Consider the following 21,065-nt stretch of genomic DNA (forward strand, 5'->3'; position numbering starts at 1 on the left):
TATTATATATTCAATGTGTTACAGAATTGCGAGAAAAATACCACTCGGTGAAATATCGCAGTGCGGACACAGCCTAAGGATTGTTAATTGTTAATATGGAGTGGTGGTAACCCCACAGTACTTAATTATAAGAAGAAGTTGCACTGGATTCCATCTCACGTTACCCACTTTCCCCTACTGTTTCTTAAACGACACACGTACAGAGTATGAATTATTACATAGACTTTAAAATGAATTTCAATACTTACCTACTTTAAAAAAATAATTCTGTATTACTGTCTGTCTGTGGGTTTGACTAAAGTTTAACTGGACGTTTTCATACAAGAAACTGACATTTTGACTGAGTATTATTGCGCAGGTACATTATATACTCATGAACGAAAATCCCGACCCAAAATATCCGTTGTGGGCTTGCGGTTAGTCCACCACGTGCGGGGGAAATAGATGTTTCGACAGATCTTCCCCTTAATGTTTCAGAATGTGATTTCATATTGTGCTATAGCTGAAACTGTAGGTAAGTCATCAAAATTTTATAAAAGAAAATAATAATATTTTTTATCCTACAACACTCCCGTCTGGATTTAAATTTATATAAGTAGTAGAGTTTATTTGGAAATTAATTTTAATAACTTGTTTTAAAATTGTAGGTTTTGTAGGTAAATTATTATCTGCCGAACTGTCAGTCTGTGACAACGTGGCCCCGGAGGTGATGAAACCAGTTAAAACAATTCGAATTTACCCGACTGCCGAAGGAGGAGGGTAATGTTTTTTTAATTTCTGTTCAAGTAAACCGAATTTCATCAAAATAAACAATTATTTCTCGTGATACTCAATTAATTATAACTCCTGTTTTTCCCCTTCTAGTCAAAAAAGTTATGTTTTATTTTTGACGTCATACAGATTTGCACGAAAAAGTTTTTTGATTGTCTGAGTTTTTTATCATTCAACCCCCAGTTGGTCCCATAGAGACTTTTGATCCATCTATACGCAAGAGAAACATCAGATTGGCATCGCAAAAACAGTTTTTGAAATTGAGAAAAGTTAATACGGTACGGTACGGTAATAAATAGGTATGGTCAGCTGCATAAGTAGCTATACACTTCTGTACCTTGTCAAACTGACGAACTGTTAATGTTTCAACTCAATGAATGGATAGGCGGTTTCAGATTTACAAGGTACAAAAGTGTATTGTATATATAGCAACTTAAAATGCAGCTGACTGTACATGCTAGATGCATTTTTTTATCACATTATCGCCAATAAATATAGATTTTCTCTGAAGACAGTTTTCCCGTATATAGCTATAACAGTCATGGTGCCTACGTTTGTTACCCCAAGGATCTTTAACAACCTGTATATTGTGCTAGGGTTCAAACCCAGATTGCCTCCACATCTTAAAATGGCTACTGTAATATAAATCGTACGAATGGTACAATAATCATTCTTTCATCACCAATCCCACAATCACAACAAAAAAACGCATTTAGCAGCTCTCATATTATTGATACTGATATAGGTACATTTGTTTTATTACAGGTAGCCATATTGAAAGTTTTAGGATTAGGTGATTATGATAATAATAGCCTGTAACGCTACTGTGAGCCATTACAGCTCCGAGTTTGAATTGTAACTGTCGGAACAAAGTTCAAATTTGGAAGCCGGGTTGCGGATTGAGATTGATGACTAATTCTGTGTCTGCTTTTCCACATAGTAGTCTATGGTTGCCACGAGAGATTTGCGGTACGGTAATTCTCCATGCACAGTTTATAACCTGGTAGATTTTTTATATAATCATCAATTTATATTTTATTTACTAGATTCAGGTACACAATATTGTTTTAATGCATTTGATGGATATCATAATTTAAGTCTGTATTGAAAATGTTCGGATAAATTTCATGTGTTGCATAAAACCATGTTGACTCCAGTTATGTTAGTTATTTATAGATTTTTATCATTGTTTCACGGTTTGCGCATTTGAATGAAAAACTGAATATAGGACAACTTTTGTGCGGAAATCATTGCGCTGTCAAAAAGGTATCGTACAATTTTCAGTCTATTTAAGGGCCCGTACAGGGTGACGTGCCGCGCCAATTTTGGGTTTTCAATGCTCTTCACACAGCACAGGCAGTGACACGCACACATGTAAGTTTGCACAGTGGGTCGATAAACTTTTACTCGCCAACTTTATTGACAATTATGTTCAAGTACATTTTGGGTGATTTTAGGGTAAGTAAGTATAATTCTTACTTACACTGGTAGGCACCAGGAAAGAGTAGAAATTAATAGGGGTGCCACTTTACTCTATACTCGGAACCCGATTAGCTTTCTCAAACAAATGTGGTATTTACTTGTAGAAAGGTAACTAAAAGTATTAAAGTGGAGATAATAAGTTTCGGGCATCCTCCAGCCAACTGAACCCCGACGACAAAGCAAAGTAAATACATAGTGTCGCAAAAGGGCTATACTAAGCCAAAAGGGGATGACTCAAGGGGTCATTCTGAACAACTTTTGTTCTACGAGATTTGCAAATTCGCGAAAAAAAATATTCGTTTTCCATGGTAAAAAGTCACATGTACAACAAAGTTTCTATGAAAAAGGTTTTTTTTTGTTAATTTCCAAAACTCGTAGAGCAAAAGTTCAGAATGACCCCCTGTCTTACTCCTTTTTACCCGACTGCCGAAGGAGGAGGGTAATGTTTTTTGATTGTATGTATGTATATATGTATGTTTGTCTGTTTCTTTGTTCCCTCCTGTAGCCTAAACGGCTTGATAGATTTTGATGTATGAGGTATTGTTAGAAGCGTATTGATGGCGCGATGGCTATAGGCTATGTGACGTTCCATTAAAATGTACATAGCGCCCTCTTGAGGACATAACGTGATGATCGAAAAAATAATAATTCAACTTTGCCGTGTAAGGTATCAAATGAAAGGACTTGATTTTCACATTACAAAAATATGCATATTGAAGGTATTTAAATAACAACACCAAAATTATTGAAATAAAAAATGATCATGAACTACCTACCGACGTAAAATTTCATAAAATAAAAACAACTAAAAAGTTACAAATAAAAAAATACAATTATAAAAAACTAAAAACCTGACTGTACGCTAAAAACATGAAAACGAGTCCCAATGTTAATGGAAAGTATCGCAGGCGGGGACCAACTTGACCGCCACTCAAGGCCGTTTTCTAAGTAACATTCAGCTAAATGGTGAACCCTCTGCTGGTATAATTTGTTTATACAGGGTGGCCCAAAGAGTGACGTCCAAAGGAAAATGTTTGATTCCTTAGGTCAAGGGGTAGCCAAATCACCCCCATGTATGTTCAGCAATTTTTAGTAGTTTAGGAGTTATGATTTTTTTTCCTAATTTTCTACGAAAATCGACCTCAGTGGATTAATTTATGTTTTATTATTTTTTGGATAACTTTTTTAAAGCATTTTTTATTTTTGTGTCATCCTCTGAAGTTGTTCTTTTAACCATAAAAGTTTCAGCTTCCTAGCTATAATGTAAGTTAGTTATTTTTTTATCGAAAGTTCGAATTATATCATCGAGCTAGACTGCTCTGAATTTTCTACTTGAAATTAAAAATTGAAAAAGATATTCTCATGGTCCCTTATTAATTTTAAAAACTCCGCAAGGTTCCAAAATTACACAAAAATTAAAATAAACTATTGCTTAATAGGGTATTATTTGCAGAAAAAAGCCTTCAAAGGTACATGGGTGGAATTTACCTAATTAGTAAATTGTTTCAGAAAGTTGAAATATTCCTGTTATGTCATTACTAAAGACTAATTAAGTTAGAAAATGTATCAAATTAAATGGAAAATTAAATTATTCACTTTTTTTTTAATTTAAGTTACATTTTTGAATGTAAATTCTTAGAAAAATGTTTTATTCTGAGTAGTAAGATTTATGAGATAATTTTATTATTAATAATAAGTAAATAAACTCTAATAATTATTTTACACATTTACTATCAATAAATTTTCAAAATGGCGACCTCCCACAGCAATACACAACCTACATCTACGCAAGAAATTTTCTTTAAGTCGCCTATACGCTTCTCTGTTTCATTCCGATGTAACTTTTTGAAAGATCTCACATGTTTAACCTTTCGACAAATGTCATATTTTTTACATTTGTCCCTTTTTTGACTTAAAGAAAATTTCTTGCGTAGATGTAGGTTGTGTATTGCTATGGGAGGTCGCCATTTTGAAAATTTATTGATAGTAAATGTGTAAAATAATTATTAGAGTTTATTTACTTATTATTAATAATAAAATTATCTCATAAATCTTACTACTCAGAATAAATCATTTTTCTAAGAATTTACATTCAAAAATGTAACTTAAATTAAAAAAAAAGTAAATAATTTAATTTTCCCTTTAATTTGATACATTTTCTAACTTAATTAGTCTTTAGTAATGACATAACAGGAATATTTCAACTTTCTGAAACAATTTACTAATTAGGTAATTTCCACCCAGGTACCTTTGAAGGCTTTTTTCTGCAAATAATACCCTATTAAGCAATAGTTTATTTTTATTTTTATGTAAATTTGGAACCTTGCGGAGTTTTTAAAATTAATAAGGGACCATGAGAATATCTTTTTCAATTTTTAATTTCAAGTAGAAAATTCAGAGCAGTCTAGCTCGATGATATAATTCGAACTTTCGATAAAAAAATTACTAACTTACATTATAGCTAGGAAGCTGAAACTTTTATGGTTAAAAGAACAACTTCAGAGGATGACACAAAAATAAAAAATGCTTTAAAAAAGTTATCCAAAAAATAATAAAACATAAATTAATCCACTGAGGTCGATTTTCGTAGAAAATTAGGAAAAAAAATCATAACTCCTAAACTACTAAAAATTGCTGAATATACATGGGGGTGATTTGGCTACCCCTTGACCTAAGGAATCAAACATTTTCCTTTGGACGTCACTCTTTGGGCCACCCTGTATACCGCTTTTTCAATACCTCTAAGTACATTTTTTGGCAGCATAATATTTTTACTTAATTTTAGGGTTTCGAACGTCAAAAGAAAAAAAACCGGCCAAGTGCGAGTCGGGCTCGCGCACAAAGGGTTCCGTAGCTTAAATCAACCTATCTCAAAAACTATAAGAGATACTTTGATCAAACCAAAAATCGTTGAAAGAGTTAATTAGCATGCATCACCTCTATTTTTTTTAGAATTTTATACCCCGTAGTTATAAAAATAGAGGGGGGGGGACATACTTTTTACGACTTTGAGAGCTGATATCTCAAAAACCGTTCACTTTAAGAAAAATGTTTTTTAGAAAACTTTATATCATTTTAAAAGACCTTTCCATTGATACCCCACACGGGTATGTACATCGAAAAAAAAAATTTCATCCCTCAGTTACATGTATGGGGGGCCCCACCCCCAATTCTTTTTTTTACTATTTAGTGTCATATTTTTGTAGCGGTTCATACAACACATATTCCTATCAAATTTCATCACTGTAGTACTTATAGTTTCCGAGTAAATCGGCTGTGACAGACGGACAGACGGACAGACGGACAGACGGACATGACGAAACTATAAGGGTTCCGTTTTTGCCATTTTGGCTACGGAACCCTAAAAAAGCAACCGTTATAGGATCTCTTTGTAGTCCGTCTGTCTGACTGACTGTCTGTCACCGCCCTTTTTCTCAGAAACGGGTAAAGATATCAAGCTTATATTTCGCATAGATGGGGAGTACCCCAAAAAAAATATTATGGTACTCCCTGTCCCACACAAGTAAATTGGGGCTTATATTTTTTCCAGTTATTTTGATGTGTATCCTTTTTTTTCTTTGTTGTTTTGTATAAGTATGTGTTTCTTTTCTTTAAATCTGTATTTTTTTGTTGTTGCTGTCTATGTGTCGAAAAAATGTATCTTTATCTTCAAATCACGCCATCTATCGTTTGTTTTTTTTGTGGCTACTGTCTATAGAAGAAATTCCGTCATTGACAATTTTACGTTACGAATTTATTTTTATTTATTTTATTTTTATTTTTACATTTTCGTGGAGAATCAACAGCATTTTGTTAATAAATAATTATTACTTATGAACACATAACAACTTGATGCCATTAACAGAATGAACTTAGTAAACCCAGTAAACCTAACACATCCAGAGGAAAAACAAAATCTCTTTCTCTCTCTCTGAAAAACATACTTAATATTAATAGCCCAAACTCGATGCTTTTAGCTATTAACATCTTTGAAATAAAATTGAGCCACCACCGTGTTACTGCCCTCATCAGATCCTCACGAGACCATATCTCAACCAGCACCAAGAGACTGTATTTTTGATCCCTAACCTAATGTTCGTGCGTATTGTCATCACTTAGATCCATTCGCTATATTCCTGCTCCTCATCAGACCTTTACGAGACTGTAATATCACGAGAATATTGCACACTATCTAATTTAATTTAATTTATTGAATATACTGGAAGAATTATGCTTCCTCAATTTCAAATCAAATTATGTTGGTGTCATAAAAGTTGAAAAAGTGCAATGACAACCAATGTGCAGTGATTTTGTATCTGTACACGATAAGATCGCGAGCTGTCAGTGCTGCCTAAACCGACGTGACCCTTCTTTGGAGGCCAGCGGCCAACTGAGTCAAACGTCACTTGTGTTTATGATTTTATAACACAGAAAGCCGCCATAGATATTTGTATGAAGATTTGAGGGAAAAAAATTGCTCAAGTTTGGGATTAATTTACACAAAATAAGTGTGTGTTTATTAAAAAACAAGGTATTTAGCGCCTAGTCCAAGCCTTTAACTTTATAATATGATAAAAATCATATGAAAATTCTTAATAATTACGACACAGTTGTTACAATACGGGATTGTGATTGACTGGTTTTTCTTGATATTCTGAAATTAATTTACAGTTATCCATAATCATTTACTTAAATTCGAATGATTCAGCACCTAGCTAGACTCTTCAACTACCTGTGTGATTTTTTTCAAGGCTGTAGACCATCATTTACTACATAATTCTATGACAATGCCAACCCTCGATTCCCTATTGCAGACCCTTAAAGTTGTCTACGAGCGAGTAATAAATTGACTGAAAAAGGTGAGCTTTTTCTATACGCCTCCCACTGAACTCTGTCGGTCGGAAATTAGGGGTCATTTGTCACCTGACATTTTCATGACTGCTTTGATCATTGTTCTTATCATCAACTGACATTTAACTTTGACGTAGGCAGCAGTATAGTCGTATTTTATTAAATGAATAAAAATATTAAATATACATATTTCCGTAATGGTTCGGCCACATTAATCAGGTACCGCTAATGACTTGCCTGAAAAATGCTTTCGTTGAAAATTCACAAAGAACTATCCATTAGTGTAATGTCGTATTAAACAGGTCGTGTAACTTCAGGTAGTGAACGTTAAAAAGAGAATTTTAACGTTCGATTTTTGCATATTTGACAAGGGAACTTAACTTTTACAGTCTTTTAGAGTATGGAATTTTATGAGGAAACTTTCCTAAGGCATTTTTTTTTTTATTTTTTTTTATTAGCCATATTTGTGTCCCGCTGCTGGGCAAAGGCCTCCCCATGTTTATTCCACACGTCTCTATTGTCGGCCACCTGACGCCAATCCGGCAAAAAATTATCCAGGTCGTCCCGCCATCTCCGCCTAGGTCTACCTGGGCGCCTGCGTCCGTCGCTCGGCACCCACTCGGTTATAATTTTTGCCCACCGGTCCGGGTGCATTCGCATGACGTGGCCTGCCCAGGCCCACTTCAGCTTAGCGGTCTGTGCACCTACGTCTTTTATGCTAGTGGCGGAGCGCAGTGTGTTATTTCTGACGCGGTCTAGCCTGGTCACACCCAGTATACTGCGCTCCATCGCTCGTTGGCAAACCTTCAGCCTAGACTTCTGATGTTCCGTCAAAGACCAAGTCTGAGCGCCGTAGGTTAGGACGGGCAGGATACACATGTCAAGGAGCATCCGCTTGAGCGATAATGGTAGCTCTCCCTTCATTAAAGATTTCATAGACCAGAAGCTTTTCCAGGCGTTTTCAATCCGTCTTTCGACTTCTTTGTCTTGCCGGTTATGAAATGAATCTATCTGGCCTAGATAAAGGTACTCCTCGACATACTGTATCTCCTGACCGTCTACCTCAACCCTACGTTTTGCACTGTTACTCATGACTTTAGTCTTTGACCGGTTCATCTTCAGTCCAACCTTAAGGCTCACTACAATCATACGTACATCAATAAGTAATTAAATTAACGAAAGTAATAATCGACCGTCTCATATTTGTAACTACAGCGGCTTACATACATACATCTCGTCAAGTATATAGTCCGTAAGTACATAGTCTTATGGGTAGGTACTATAGGTACATTAAAAGCAGTAATTTTCATTTATGTGCGGCTCTCAGATACCACTTAGATGTAGTTAACCACATTGCTCAGTAGGTTGGCGGAGGCTCATGGTCGATTGAACCTCAGTTCTTAACAGTAATCCAGTTACAGCCCCAGTGGGGGAAACCCGGGTGATTCCTGAATCATCGTTGTTTTGCCGCGAATTATTGCAGAGAGTACCAGAGTGTACACTCGCAAGCAATAAAATGCCGAAACCAAATAGCATTTTTTTTAAAAGCAATTAAAATGTTTCAGTGACAATAGCACCAAATTACTTTTAAACAGTAAGAACTAGCTTATTTGATGACGCCGCCTTATAAATTTAACAGAGAATATTACCAACTGAAAACGTAAATACTTTGATCAAATTCTGAATTAAATGTTCAAAAAATTGGGTCGGGGTTGGTGTGGCCCTTTTGTGAGTGGAACTTTTTCACTGCTTGCTAGTGTAGTATAAAGCTCTCAGTTCTTGGAGAGGTGATCATTTGGGAGTGAGCCGATCCTAAGTCCGGGTCCGATATCTGTCGGATACCAATGAGTTCCTTGTTTACCTACCTACTTACAACACAACACGACTGTATACATACATAATTTAAGTATCCCACTTGGTCAACCGTCCTATTACCCTTTTATGTTTGGGAAACTACCTCATACACTTCTTTTTTGTAAGAGTATAATATTTGTATGAACGATATAATTTACTTATATGTATTATTATTTTTATATTTTATTATAGTTTCTAATATACAGATACAGAGTGCTGAAAAAGTGGTAGTGTAAGGTAATCCTGAACAACTTTTGTGCTACAACTTTTGGAAATACGCGATGGTAAAATCTACTACGCATATTAAAAAATCGTGGAACAAAAACAACAAAAGTTGTTCAAAATTACTGAGTGACAAGTGACACCCCTGAGGTACCGTACGTAAGGCTTACTATACTTACTTTTTGCAACAGCCTGTATTTCTTACGTTCATTTATTGTTTCTTTTCGGGTAATAATTAAGGTAAGAATAAGCATAATGTTCCGTAACTAATCACATCACATTATTACGAGTAGGTACTCATTATAAGTACCTACAAGTTTGTGTTTGTTTTTGTTGTTGAACTACAAATTCAGACACATTGTATAACGTATGTCACACAAAGTAGATTAATCGCATATCCAGCTAATAATATAATTTTCCACTAGTTCTAATCTGAAACATACCAACCAATGATAAACATTGTATCGTCGATAAACGGGTTTAGTTGAATCGTGCTTGATTGCGCAACAAACAGAATTTTCACACTAATTGTATTAGTTCGGTCGGTTGGTTTGAGTACAGTCGTACTCGTACTCGGATGCTGTAGGGGGTTAGGAGAGACTCAGTAATGTAATCACCAGTAGTTATGTGTACATTTCTGGTGGCGAGCACTGCACCTAATCTAGGAGGGGGTTGCGCGAGCGATGGACCAACGACAATCGCGCATGTTACAAATTTCAACAGCTACACTGAATAGTACATTCAGATGAAAAAGTCGTTCTTAATAATCAAGATAAGATAAGGTCCCGGCTCTCATTCGTGAGGGTGTGGGTTCGAATCCTGCCATGTATGTACTAATGAATTATTAAGAAATAAGGAAATCAAGTACAGTTAAACAAAGTACTCTTGTAAAGGAAAACCTGCACATCTACCTAGATGTCCTAGATTATAGGTATGTATCCTAAGTGCATTGTACTCATTCAAAAACGGCTATACGATAAATATTAAGAGAGTTGAGTTGAGTGTATCCATGTATTATAAATTAAACCTCCATAACGAATTGTGCTAACGACTGTACTGTCGCTTTTAACTTCGTTTGAGCACACTAGTCCAGCTTGTAGTGAAAATGTTATCTTTTGCTCAAAGATCTACATATGTTAATAAGAAATCTAATCAAAACTGTCGCAGCAGACTCGTTTCTCGTTCATAATAATACTAATGTAGTTTCCATGTAAGTACTTACTTAGGATCTTAATTAGTTTTAGCAGCAGTGCCAGCAGTAAATAAGCAACGCGTATGGCATTTCGAAGTGCGCTAGAAAGTTCCAGATGGTCGTCAAAAGATGAACACTTTTAATACTAAGTATACATTTTGAGGCGTTAAGACATGGACTCATACTATCTTTAAGTTCGAGTCACAGAGGCAAAGACTATTAGTAGATAGATATGCAAGGTCCTTTGCTAAATGGAGTCAAATAGTTAACGTCATCCGTTAATTAAATACACATCATGCGAAGCTGTCATGCAATCGGCGACGCCGACGCCGCTTCGACTTCTTTTGTAAGCGATATAGAGGATATAGAGAAGTTGCGCATCTTTGTCACCATCGCCTCGACGCCGCCTCGACTCTAGCAGTGGGCGGAGCACCTAACAATACAGTGATGATCAGCCCAGCCGCGCCGTCCAACAGCAATACACACAAATATTTAAAACTTCAAAAAAATATTAATGTTTTTAGTTGGAAATATCCTGATTCTTCGTTAAATATACTTCAACGTTTCCGTTTAGGAGTAATTTGGTACTTTTCTCAGTGGAACCTTTTCATTGCCGGTGAGTGATATCCCTAAAATCTTCGCCTATCTATGTATAATTACATATATTTTATTAGAAGTAATTCAGAGTGTTTCCTGCACGCTCGCAGCATACCGCACCCGACGTGACTCCTCACCTGGCTCTGCAAACGAAACCACAATAATGAACGCGAGATTCCGACAGAAATAACATAAATAATGAGAGGAAATATACTGAGCTCACGGCTGCGGCCATGAGGTTGTGGGTTCTATTCTCTATCGGACGTTATTTTATAAGGCTCTCTCCAGTGTTAAACTTTGGACGATATTTTATATTGCTCTTAACATAAACGTTGTCTGGCTTTAAACGTTGTCAGATTGAAAACCAAATTCCGACATCCCGGGGCGTTCACATTTCTGGCTCCCGATTTTCACTCAGTGCAAGAGCATACCTAATACACTCGCGAGCAATGAAAAAGTTCCAGTGACAATAGCAAAAAAATTATGTATAGTGCCACAAACTTATCTGTTCCGGTGAGAGCGAACTAAATTGGTCCATACCTCATTACTTACTGTACTAATGAATCTCATAGATTATATGGACCAATTTAGTTCGCTCTCACCGGAACAGATAAGTTTGTGGCACTATAATCGAGAAGACTACTCGTAGCTTTAAATCAGGGGTCGGCAACCTTTTGCTATAGCAGGGCCACTCAAGTTGCCAGAGTTTCAGTGCGGGCCGCACTTATTTTTATATCTATAGGTTCGGGCGTGTATTTCAAATAAAACGCATATATCTTCATACAATCATGTCTATATTCATTGAATTACTATACAGATAATAACTAAAACTAACAAATTATCATAAATTAAACATAAAAATAACATCTAGTGCGATTTTTGCTGCTGCATTTGACTTGCAAGTTTTTTAACGTCTGCTTTCATTTTAGTAGTAGAAACGCGCAGTATCGCTTCTAAATGTTCATCCGTTAACCGCGAACAATTCTTATTTTTGCGGTAGTTGAGTACTGAAAAAGTCTGCTCACACAAATATGTACTACCAAACATAGTTATTATCTGCTGAGCAAACTTTTTCAATTCTTTGAAGTTTTCAGAGCTCAAACCTCCATAGAATTGTATCAAGTCTGTGCTTTCTTTAAATGCAGTTTTAAGTTGGCTATTACTTTGCAAATCTACAATATTCATTTGCAAGTAGCTTGGTACCTCACTAACATCAATTCCAAAAGGGTTTTGGAATATATCCATGTTAAGGGAGCTATTTTTAAAGTCGGTGAATCGATTTACAAACTCACCCCCTTATTCATAGAAAAGTTACAATACATTTTAACTAATAAACTGTTTTGTCCCTCTCTGTCAAAGAACAAATTGTTCTTTGTTGGAGAGGGACAAAACAGTTTATTAGTTAAAACGTTTTGTAACTTCTCTATGAATAAGGGGGTCAGTTTGTAGTTGTGCTAACACGTTTCTCATTGTGATATTTTCCCACACAAAGTTATTTCCAGCTTCTTCCACGGCTTTCTTACAATTGGGAAAATGGTCAAGCTTTTTTTCATCAATATGCTTGATAAACAGTTTCAGTTTCATCTCAAATGACTTGACATCTGAATACATGTCGCAAATCAATTTATTTTTTCCCTGCAAACGTTTGTTGAGCTGGTTCAGTTCCTTAGTCAAATCAGTCAAAAAACCAAGATCGATAATCCACTGTTTGTTAGTAAGCTCTTCCACTGGCTTTCCTTTCAACTCCATGAAGTTGCCAATTTCTTTTCTCAAATCAAAAAACCGTTCTAAAACGGCACCTCGACTCAGCCACCTCACTTCACAGTAGTAAACCACGTCACCATAATCAGCCTCCAGATCTTCCAAAAACTTTTGGAACTGACGATGAGTGAGTCCATTTCTTCTTATATAATTAACAGTGGATGTTACAGTATCCATTATTTCTTTCCAGGATATAACTTTGGAGCACAATGCCTCTTGATGGACAATACAGTGGAAAATCAATGGCACAGTAGATCCAGAATCTTTCACTTTGCTGATGATTCTCCCAACAACACCTTTGTTTTGACCGCTCATGTTCTTGCCTCCATCGGTAGTGACACTTGTTAACTTTTCCCAGCTTAATTGCAATGAGTTCAGAGCTTTTTCCACATGGTGAAATAAATCTTCTCCTGTAGTCGTACCTTTTAAACTGCACATTTTCACAAGCTCTTCGTAAACAGTAAAGTTTTCGTCAATGCCGCGTACAAATATGAGTAGCTGTGCTGTATCCGACACGTCCGTACTTTCATCCATCGCTAAAGAGAAGCAGTCAAAAGACTGCGCCTTGTCCCTGAGTTGTTCACACAAATTAGCACCGAAGTCTTCAGTACGTCGGGTGCAAGTTCTCGCAGAGAGACAAAGATTTTCAAATATTTTTTTTTGCTCTGGGCATATTTCTTCTGCGATAGCTAAGGCACACTCTTTTACTAATTTACTATCGGTAAACGGACGTCCACTTTTTGCTAGAATCTCTGCTACCCTGTAACTGGCACGAACATTCGATTCGCTGTTGTCTGCCACAACTTTAAATATGTTTTGTTGACTTTGTAATGACGATTTCAAAGTGGAAATTTTCCTTTTTCGTATTTCTCCTTCAAGACAGTCAAATTTAGCTTTGTGCTCAGTGTCGTAATGTCGTTTCAGGTTATATTCCTTTACTGCAGAAATACTCTTTTGACAAATCAGGCATAACGGTTTTCCTTTAAACTCGATAAAAAAGTATAATTCTGTCCATAATTCGTTAAAAACTCTTTTTTCTTCTTCTGTCTTCCTTTTCCTTGAAGCCATGTTTGTATAATTATCCTGTAACAATAATGAACAAAATAAAATTCGTTGTAAAATTATATGTTATAGGTACTTAGTTAGCACCTGCAAATTCAACTCCATATTCATAACTAATAAAACATGACATACTCGTAACTAACCTCATGTCATGTTAACCCAACAATCTGAAGGTTCACACATAAACAAGCAGTAAATAAAATAAAACAAATTCGCGAGTGCATACAAAGTACTTACGTCGTGCGTGAGATGCTGAAGAATGGTGAAATGAGAAGCTAGCAACCAGATGAGACGTGAGTTTCCGGCGAATTTCCACAACCGAATGAGGCGAGAGCTGCACGCTCGGCTGTTATTTCAACTAAAGCCGGTCACTTTGAATTTTTCGCCGCTGCACACCTGCGTCTAATCAAAGACTGCCGCCGCCTATTGTCTCAAAGAAGCCGCCTGCCTGCCACCGACGCCACGTGCATCAGATAAACGCAAAATAATTTTCCAAGAATTGAATAAGTACACCAAATATATGAAATAAGTAGTTAGGTACATTTTTATATTTTTTATTACCCCCAGGTGGGAGCGAGCTTTCAAGAATCTTAACTATATGGCTTGGTATAATATGGCCTTTTGCTTTGGTATTTTTTTCTTACGGACCTCAGGCTTGCGGGCCGCACTGAGTTAGTCCACGGGCCGCATGCGGCCCGCGGGCCGCCGGTTGCCGACCCCTGCTTTAAATGACGCCGCGCCGAATAATGAAGTTCATTTAATTGCGCGCCAGAATATTACCAAATAAAAACGTAAATATTTTGTTCTTAAATTAAATAAATACTATTACGATTAAAATAAATATTCAACATTATAAATTTATTTTTAGACGAGAATTCTCTTCCCAAGGTGTCGCGGCGCACGTCAAAACTGTAGCTGAAAATACATGGGTCCCTAACTTAGTCCTACCGGAAACATTTTATTATAAGTAGGTATATTTAGGGTCACTAGTACATAATAAATCCGGTTATTCATTGTTAGCCAAAAAACAAACCACTATTAACATAATAAGAATACGGATCTCTAAAATGCGTGAGGCGGGGAAAGGGAAGGAAAGCCAATTTCTTTGACAGCATTTTGTTTTCCTTGTTGACTTTGCACCCTTGAGCCCTTGTGTATACTTACTTTGTTCCAAATAAGGCGACAAAACTGGGCCGGTGGAAAGGGCTATTAAGTCGATCAGCTGTAGTATAAAAAATTCCCTAAAGGAATTGATTCCTTTATTATAAGCTAAACAAACTCTATATATTGTAACCTGTTACTTTCAAATAATAAGTATACTTTTATAATACGCATGGTTATTGAAACTTGCACAAGTTAAGGTGTTAACGTTCGTTGTGATTGTACTGTGTCTAGCCACAACTACATAGAGTTAGGTATGTACCTCAATATCAACAAATAACTTTTGAAGAGGGCAACTCAAATACCTCTATATTCCCTTGTCATTCGCCCGATAAAGGCCAATTCCATACTTACCAACCTCAAATATACCCCATTACTTCCACCGCCCATGGTTTTGGTAATTACGTATCTTCATAATATCTCCGGCATCAATAGTCCAACAACTTTGGTGATTGGATCCCTTTGATCCTTTGTTATGTCCTGTTTTAAACCTATTTATGTCGTGTGTGCCATCATGTGACGTAATTTTCTGAATGAGTTGGCAGGAATTTCTAACTTTTCGCCCCACACCTCCTTCTGTATACTCATGGGCAATGAAAAAGTTCTAGTGAAAACCACCAATTAAACGTAAAAAACTAACTTAATGACGCCTTCTGCAATATTTCAATAGTACATTTAACAGTGCATCAGAATATTACCAACGAAAAACGTAAATATATTGTTAATCTAATGAAAGTATTAAAAAATTTGGGCCATATAGTGTCAGCATTTTGTAAGTGGGTACTTACAAAACTAAAGTTAAAAAGATGAAGATGAGAAGAGATGAACTCTTTTTTTGCACGTAAGTATATCCTACTGCATAAATATGTAAGTTTTACCCTTCTGCTTGGTCTATGAATATCAGTAGAGCTGAACTAGAGTTTTCCACTGTGGAGAGAGGATTATCCAGTCAAATTAGTAGCAGTGGCTGAGTATCCAGGGTGCGACGTCGCTACTCGTATAGGAACAGTTCATAAGTCGCTCAGGGAGGCTCCTTTTGTGCACCCCTATGTCGTGGAAATGACGTTTAATTTGCGATACAGAGGGGTCACTACAGAAATCGAAAAACGAACGATAGTTCGTTCGAGTTGTCACGTAATTGGTATGATTGTGAAGTGATGTGAACTTTCATGAATAATAATATAATAATAATATGTGGGGACATCTCACACACGAATGGTAATATAATGTATGTGTATGTATACAATAAAGTATAAAAATAAACACAACGAGACAGAGTCTTTGTTAGTGCAGCAGTTGCGTTTTTCTTAGACAGGAGCGCTGCGCTAACCACACCTCTATATAGCATACCAATTGCATGACAGCTGTCGTTCGTTCGTTCGACTTCCATAGTGACCCCCCAGTTTCGAATATTTAGTAAATTCACACACATGACGAGCGAAGGTTTCGCAAGTCGTGCCCGGGGCAGAATCGACATGCGGTCACTGAAGTTCGGTTATTGTTTAGGAACTTAAATTTAGGACATCATGTGCCTGGCTTCCACTGATCAACTGGCTATTAATTACACCTAAGTTTTTGAGTATGTTAAGTATTGATTATTAACTATTTTGATATGTATTAACATTGGCTCACATTTTCACCAAATTTTTATCTTATCTACAGATGACTGGTTGTTTATACCATATCCTAAAGAATGAATATAAATCTAAACAAATGTACATCTCTTTTACAAAATGTTATTGGTTATTTATTAATAAATTACTTATGATGTAGAATCCATTCACAGAACATAGAAGACATTAATGAACTTAAATTAAAATCAGCTTTCTTTGTATTATATTCTTAGATTAAGTTTAAATATTCTCACAGCAACCAACCCTGTGTAATGTATTCTATTAACAAGTTGACAATAGATACTATCGTAATAAATGTTAATTAGATTCTTTAACCGGGACGCGATGCGATGTTGCAGAAGAATGTTTAATTTTCTGACATCCTTCGCGTTGTTCCAACAGCAACGTCGGAAAACTACTTAAGTACGTAGGAAAAAACAAGAAAAAAATTAAAAGAAAATGATGCAAAATAGGTCTTTTGTCCTTATAATTCCTAAGCGCAGCTCGCTCAAGTTTTCACTTTAGTTTCTGTAAGAGCTAAGGATTGTTAGCAATGCACCGTTTAAAAAAAAACTACATTCATTAAAATTGGATACGGAAAATAAGGGTTTTTAACTATTTTATTTTAACTGAAGTATAAGGAGGTCTGTTAATCGGTGCCTACGCCTTTAATATCAAAATAGCGTTGGTAGTCTATGTAGTCTATTATTTCTGGGGGTGCTTATATAATTATTGAAACTGCACTAATAATGGCAGTCTATAGGTATGAAATCAAACGATGAAACGATTCTTCCGCGCGTCTTGCGCCCCGTGCTTAGTTATGATAATTATGCTTAATTATGCTGTGCTTCCGCGCGCCATCTGGGTGGTTACATTTGTATGACGCTGTTGATGAAGAAGATCTCTTGCAAATCCTAATCCTAACTAATATTATAACTCTAACTAACTAACTCTTTCACGCCAAAACTACTGAACGGATTTAAATGAAATTTGGTATACATATTGCCTAAACCCTGAGAAAGAACATAGGCTACTTTTTATCCCAGAATCCCCACGGGAAAACGTTTTAAGGCGAAGCGAAGTCTAGTCTGCTAGTCTGAAAATAATTCCTATCCATTGTTGCAGCATCAGTGCTGTCGAAGCCGAAGTCCGGCATCAAGAAGCACGTGCAGTTCGGAGACGAGACCAGCTGCATGGAGGAGGCCTCCGTGGCCGTGCCCGAGGAGCCGGAGAAGCCAGGTGAGGGCAGGTACAGGGTGATAAAAAGTGTGGTAAGGTGATGAAGGGTCAGCCTGATGAAGTTTTGATGTAGGAAATTCAAGCTACAATTATACAACTGGCCATAAAAACGAGGCATTTTTTTTAATCTTGAGTTTTTGCGGATTTTCAACATGTGCAACTTACATTAAAAGTAATACTCGTGCGAATTCACTGTGCACCTGACTGACAAAAACCAGAGGTCATATTATTAACTAGCTTTGGCGTATCCGGCGTGACCCCAGGTGCTTGCTGGCCAGCGGCACAATTATTTGGAAAAGTAGTAATTGTTCAGCATGACCCCAGACACTCTTTTAAGTGTACTATAGCACTTGTACTACATACACCCTGTACGTAGAAGATATTATGTCTTCTTAGTTATAGAACATGCATGCACTTGCATTAATGGTAAGGATTTGAAACTTCGATATCTAGGAACATAAATAACACTTTATGACTTGAGCATAAACTAAGCGATCGGAATCCGATGTAACATTTATACAATACAAACTTGACTAACGGATCATCCTAGTTTCTAGTATAATACTTAATTGTCCAACTGGAACTTATACAGTAAGCTTCAATTTAAACTTGCACAACAGCATTAGGGTCCGTTCACACAGACCGATACGGAGAGTAGAACAGATTTTTTATCGTGATGGAAATAAACATCTTGATTAATAATTAATTTTAATTTTAAACTTTAGCAACATGTTTAGGTCCAATTTGATATAAAGAAATGGACAAAATAGGTATGATGCAAGAATAAACCTTGTTTCAATTTACTCGAAGTTCCATTTCCATCTTCAAATGTACCTACAAACTTCTTTAAACAATGGCCAATCCTATTATCACCGACATGATACGCTAAGGAGATGAAAATCTAAAATTGACCCTCCATGTGCCCTCCACTATTATATAGACTGTATATAGCCAGAAAACTGTAGCCAAACTGCATATTTTTCAATTAGTTTTTCTCACTGAGTCAGTTTAATAAACTCCTTAGTTCAGAGGTCGACTCATTTCTGAGTGCCGCCATTAGCAGACTAGAAGTACCTACGACAATGTCGAATACTAACGCGCAGTGGAAACGAGACTAGACTCGACCTCCAACTGCCCCCTGTCGGACAAACATGATAGCGCTTAGGTCAACAGTACACCCTGTATATTATATTTATAGTTCACATCCACAGAATGACCGGAGATAGCTTAAACTAATCTCGTCGTGTGGAGCGATAGACGTGACATGTTTTAATTTTGCTACGAATGGAAGTTACTGTCCATCTATAAATAAAGAGGGCGATTTTGCAGACTTTTTGCAATTTTCAGTTATTTTTTATATCAGTTAAATACGTTTTAAACATAAAATTTCCAATCTATCCATAATCTCTTCTGAACTGATTTGTGGTCACATTAAAGTTATCGTTTGATTATCGGCAAAAATAATTAGTTAACTAGTATCCATTTCCGTTTTCTAGACTTTATGGATCGGCTGTTAAGGTATTGTAGGATTGTAGGTATCTATTCATAGTACACTTGTCACACATTAAACTTTCATAATAATAGGTGTATCTTGGTGGTATGGTTGGTTTTGTAATATGTATTTACTTAAATTACTTACTATGTATGTAGGACTGTAGGTACCATATTCGCGATTACCATTTACGATCCAGTATTTTAGAAATTGGTAAATATAGTAAGTAGTTATTATTTATTTTTACATTGATAATACTACCTACATTATATAGTAAGTACCTCTTGATAGTTGGGCTTGGGCTAGACGGATTACTGAGAAATTCCACCTCTTTTGTAGCATCTTCTACAGTGAAATTTCTCTATAAAAGATAGATATCCGTGAAATTTGAGCCGACTCAAGAACGTTTCCAAGAAACCGTAGGCGTAGGTTTAAAATAAACACTTTAAAACCCTCTTACACCGTATGGAAGAAATATGCTGTTTATGCCATACCACCCTACATAAATTAGTCCTACCTATGTCTAACCAGTCACACGAATAGATCATTAACCTACTTCCCTGATTATCTACCGAATGTACGTACCTACTTTTAGGTAACTACGTAATATGGAGTCCCAAACAGGGTGGGTAAACTATGTAGGCACTGTGCAAACATTTATGTTTTTATTACCCCCCAACTTGAACAATCGGGGGTAATGGGTTGAGCCGCCACTTCTCAGCTATGGTCAAAGGTTCAGAATTAATTGAAGAGATGAAAATGATGTTTGTACCTACTGGGTAACCCACTTTTTGCGGTTGTCGTTTGACGTCCATAATCTCATAACATTTATCTACGTCTATAACAGGCCCGTGCAGCGGGGACTGCTACAAAGGGAGGCTGCATCTTGTGGGACTGTGGTTCAAAGTACGCAATGCTCCAGTAATCAACTCATTGTTCCTTTAATCCAGAATATGATCGAAATACTTATAATGTTTAACTCTTAAATTTTTACTAGCTGTTGCTCCGAGCTTTGCTTCGCCTTAAAGGGAAAATCGCATTAGTGTTATTTTGATATTTAATCAGTAAGTAAATATGTAATAATCTTTTCTTAAAAAAATAATCAAAGAAACACTTTGTAACTAGGCCTTAGAAGTAAGGCTTCCGAAATTCATCAAGGTAACTAGCGGCACAGCCCACAGCCCATGGGGTGTTTTATTCTACCTTTACAAAAAACAAAAACTGAAGCGCTGTCGCGCTAACCAAGACTCTTTCTAGTTGCAATATGTACCTATACGTACTTTTTCTTTTTTTATGCTACAGTAACCCTCCTGATCTCGACTCATTGTTGACATCGCTACAAATGTTGTGGGTACCTACTCGAAAAATACAAGCCCCTTTTAAACCTCTCCCTCGTATTTGAATGTAAAAATCGATTTAACCCACCCAGCATGACATACATTTATTTCCTTCAGCTGCTATACTATCTACCTTATGATGGTCGATGTACGTAGGTATACCGTTATGACTGTCGAAATAAATATAGCATAGCATGCAGGTTGTGTCTAAAATAATATATTTTTGTAAAATTAGGTTCTTTAAGGTATTGGATCCAATAAGTCCTCCTTTTCTCACCCGACCAGGAACCAGCGAGCGAGGACACAACTCTCGTTCGTTCGTTCGATTTCTATAGTGAGACGCGTGTGGCTCATCAATCATTATATATTATTTACTAAAGCTGTGACATCTGTGGTTGTTGTTAAGGAATGTACTTAGCTATTAATAAAAT

At 36.4% G+C, this 21,065-nt stretch overlaps 1 protein-coding gene across 1 annotated transcript in view; it reads left to right on the forward strand.

Annotated features, from left to right (window-relative positions):
• Positions 1-21,065, forward strand: part of LOC125491283 — an 89,325-nt gene that overhangs the window by 63,312 nt on the left and 4,948 nt on the right. The window contains exon 8 of the mRNA XM_048632854.1: positions 17,692-17,805. Coding sequence (XP_048488811.1) covers positions 17,692-17,805 — 114 coding nt within the window. The remainder of the gene's footprint in view (positions 1-17,691; positions 17,806-21,065) is intronic.

The sequence above is a fragment of the Plutella xylostella genome, chromosome Z (assembly GCF_932276165.1).
Source record: "Plutella xylostella chromosome Z, ilPluXylo3.1, whole genome shotgun sequence".
NCBI lineage: Eukaryota > Metazoa > Arthropoda > Insecta > Lepidoptera > Plutellidae > Plutella > Plutella xylostella.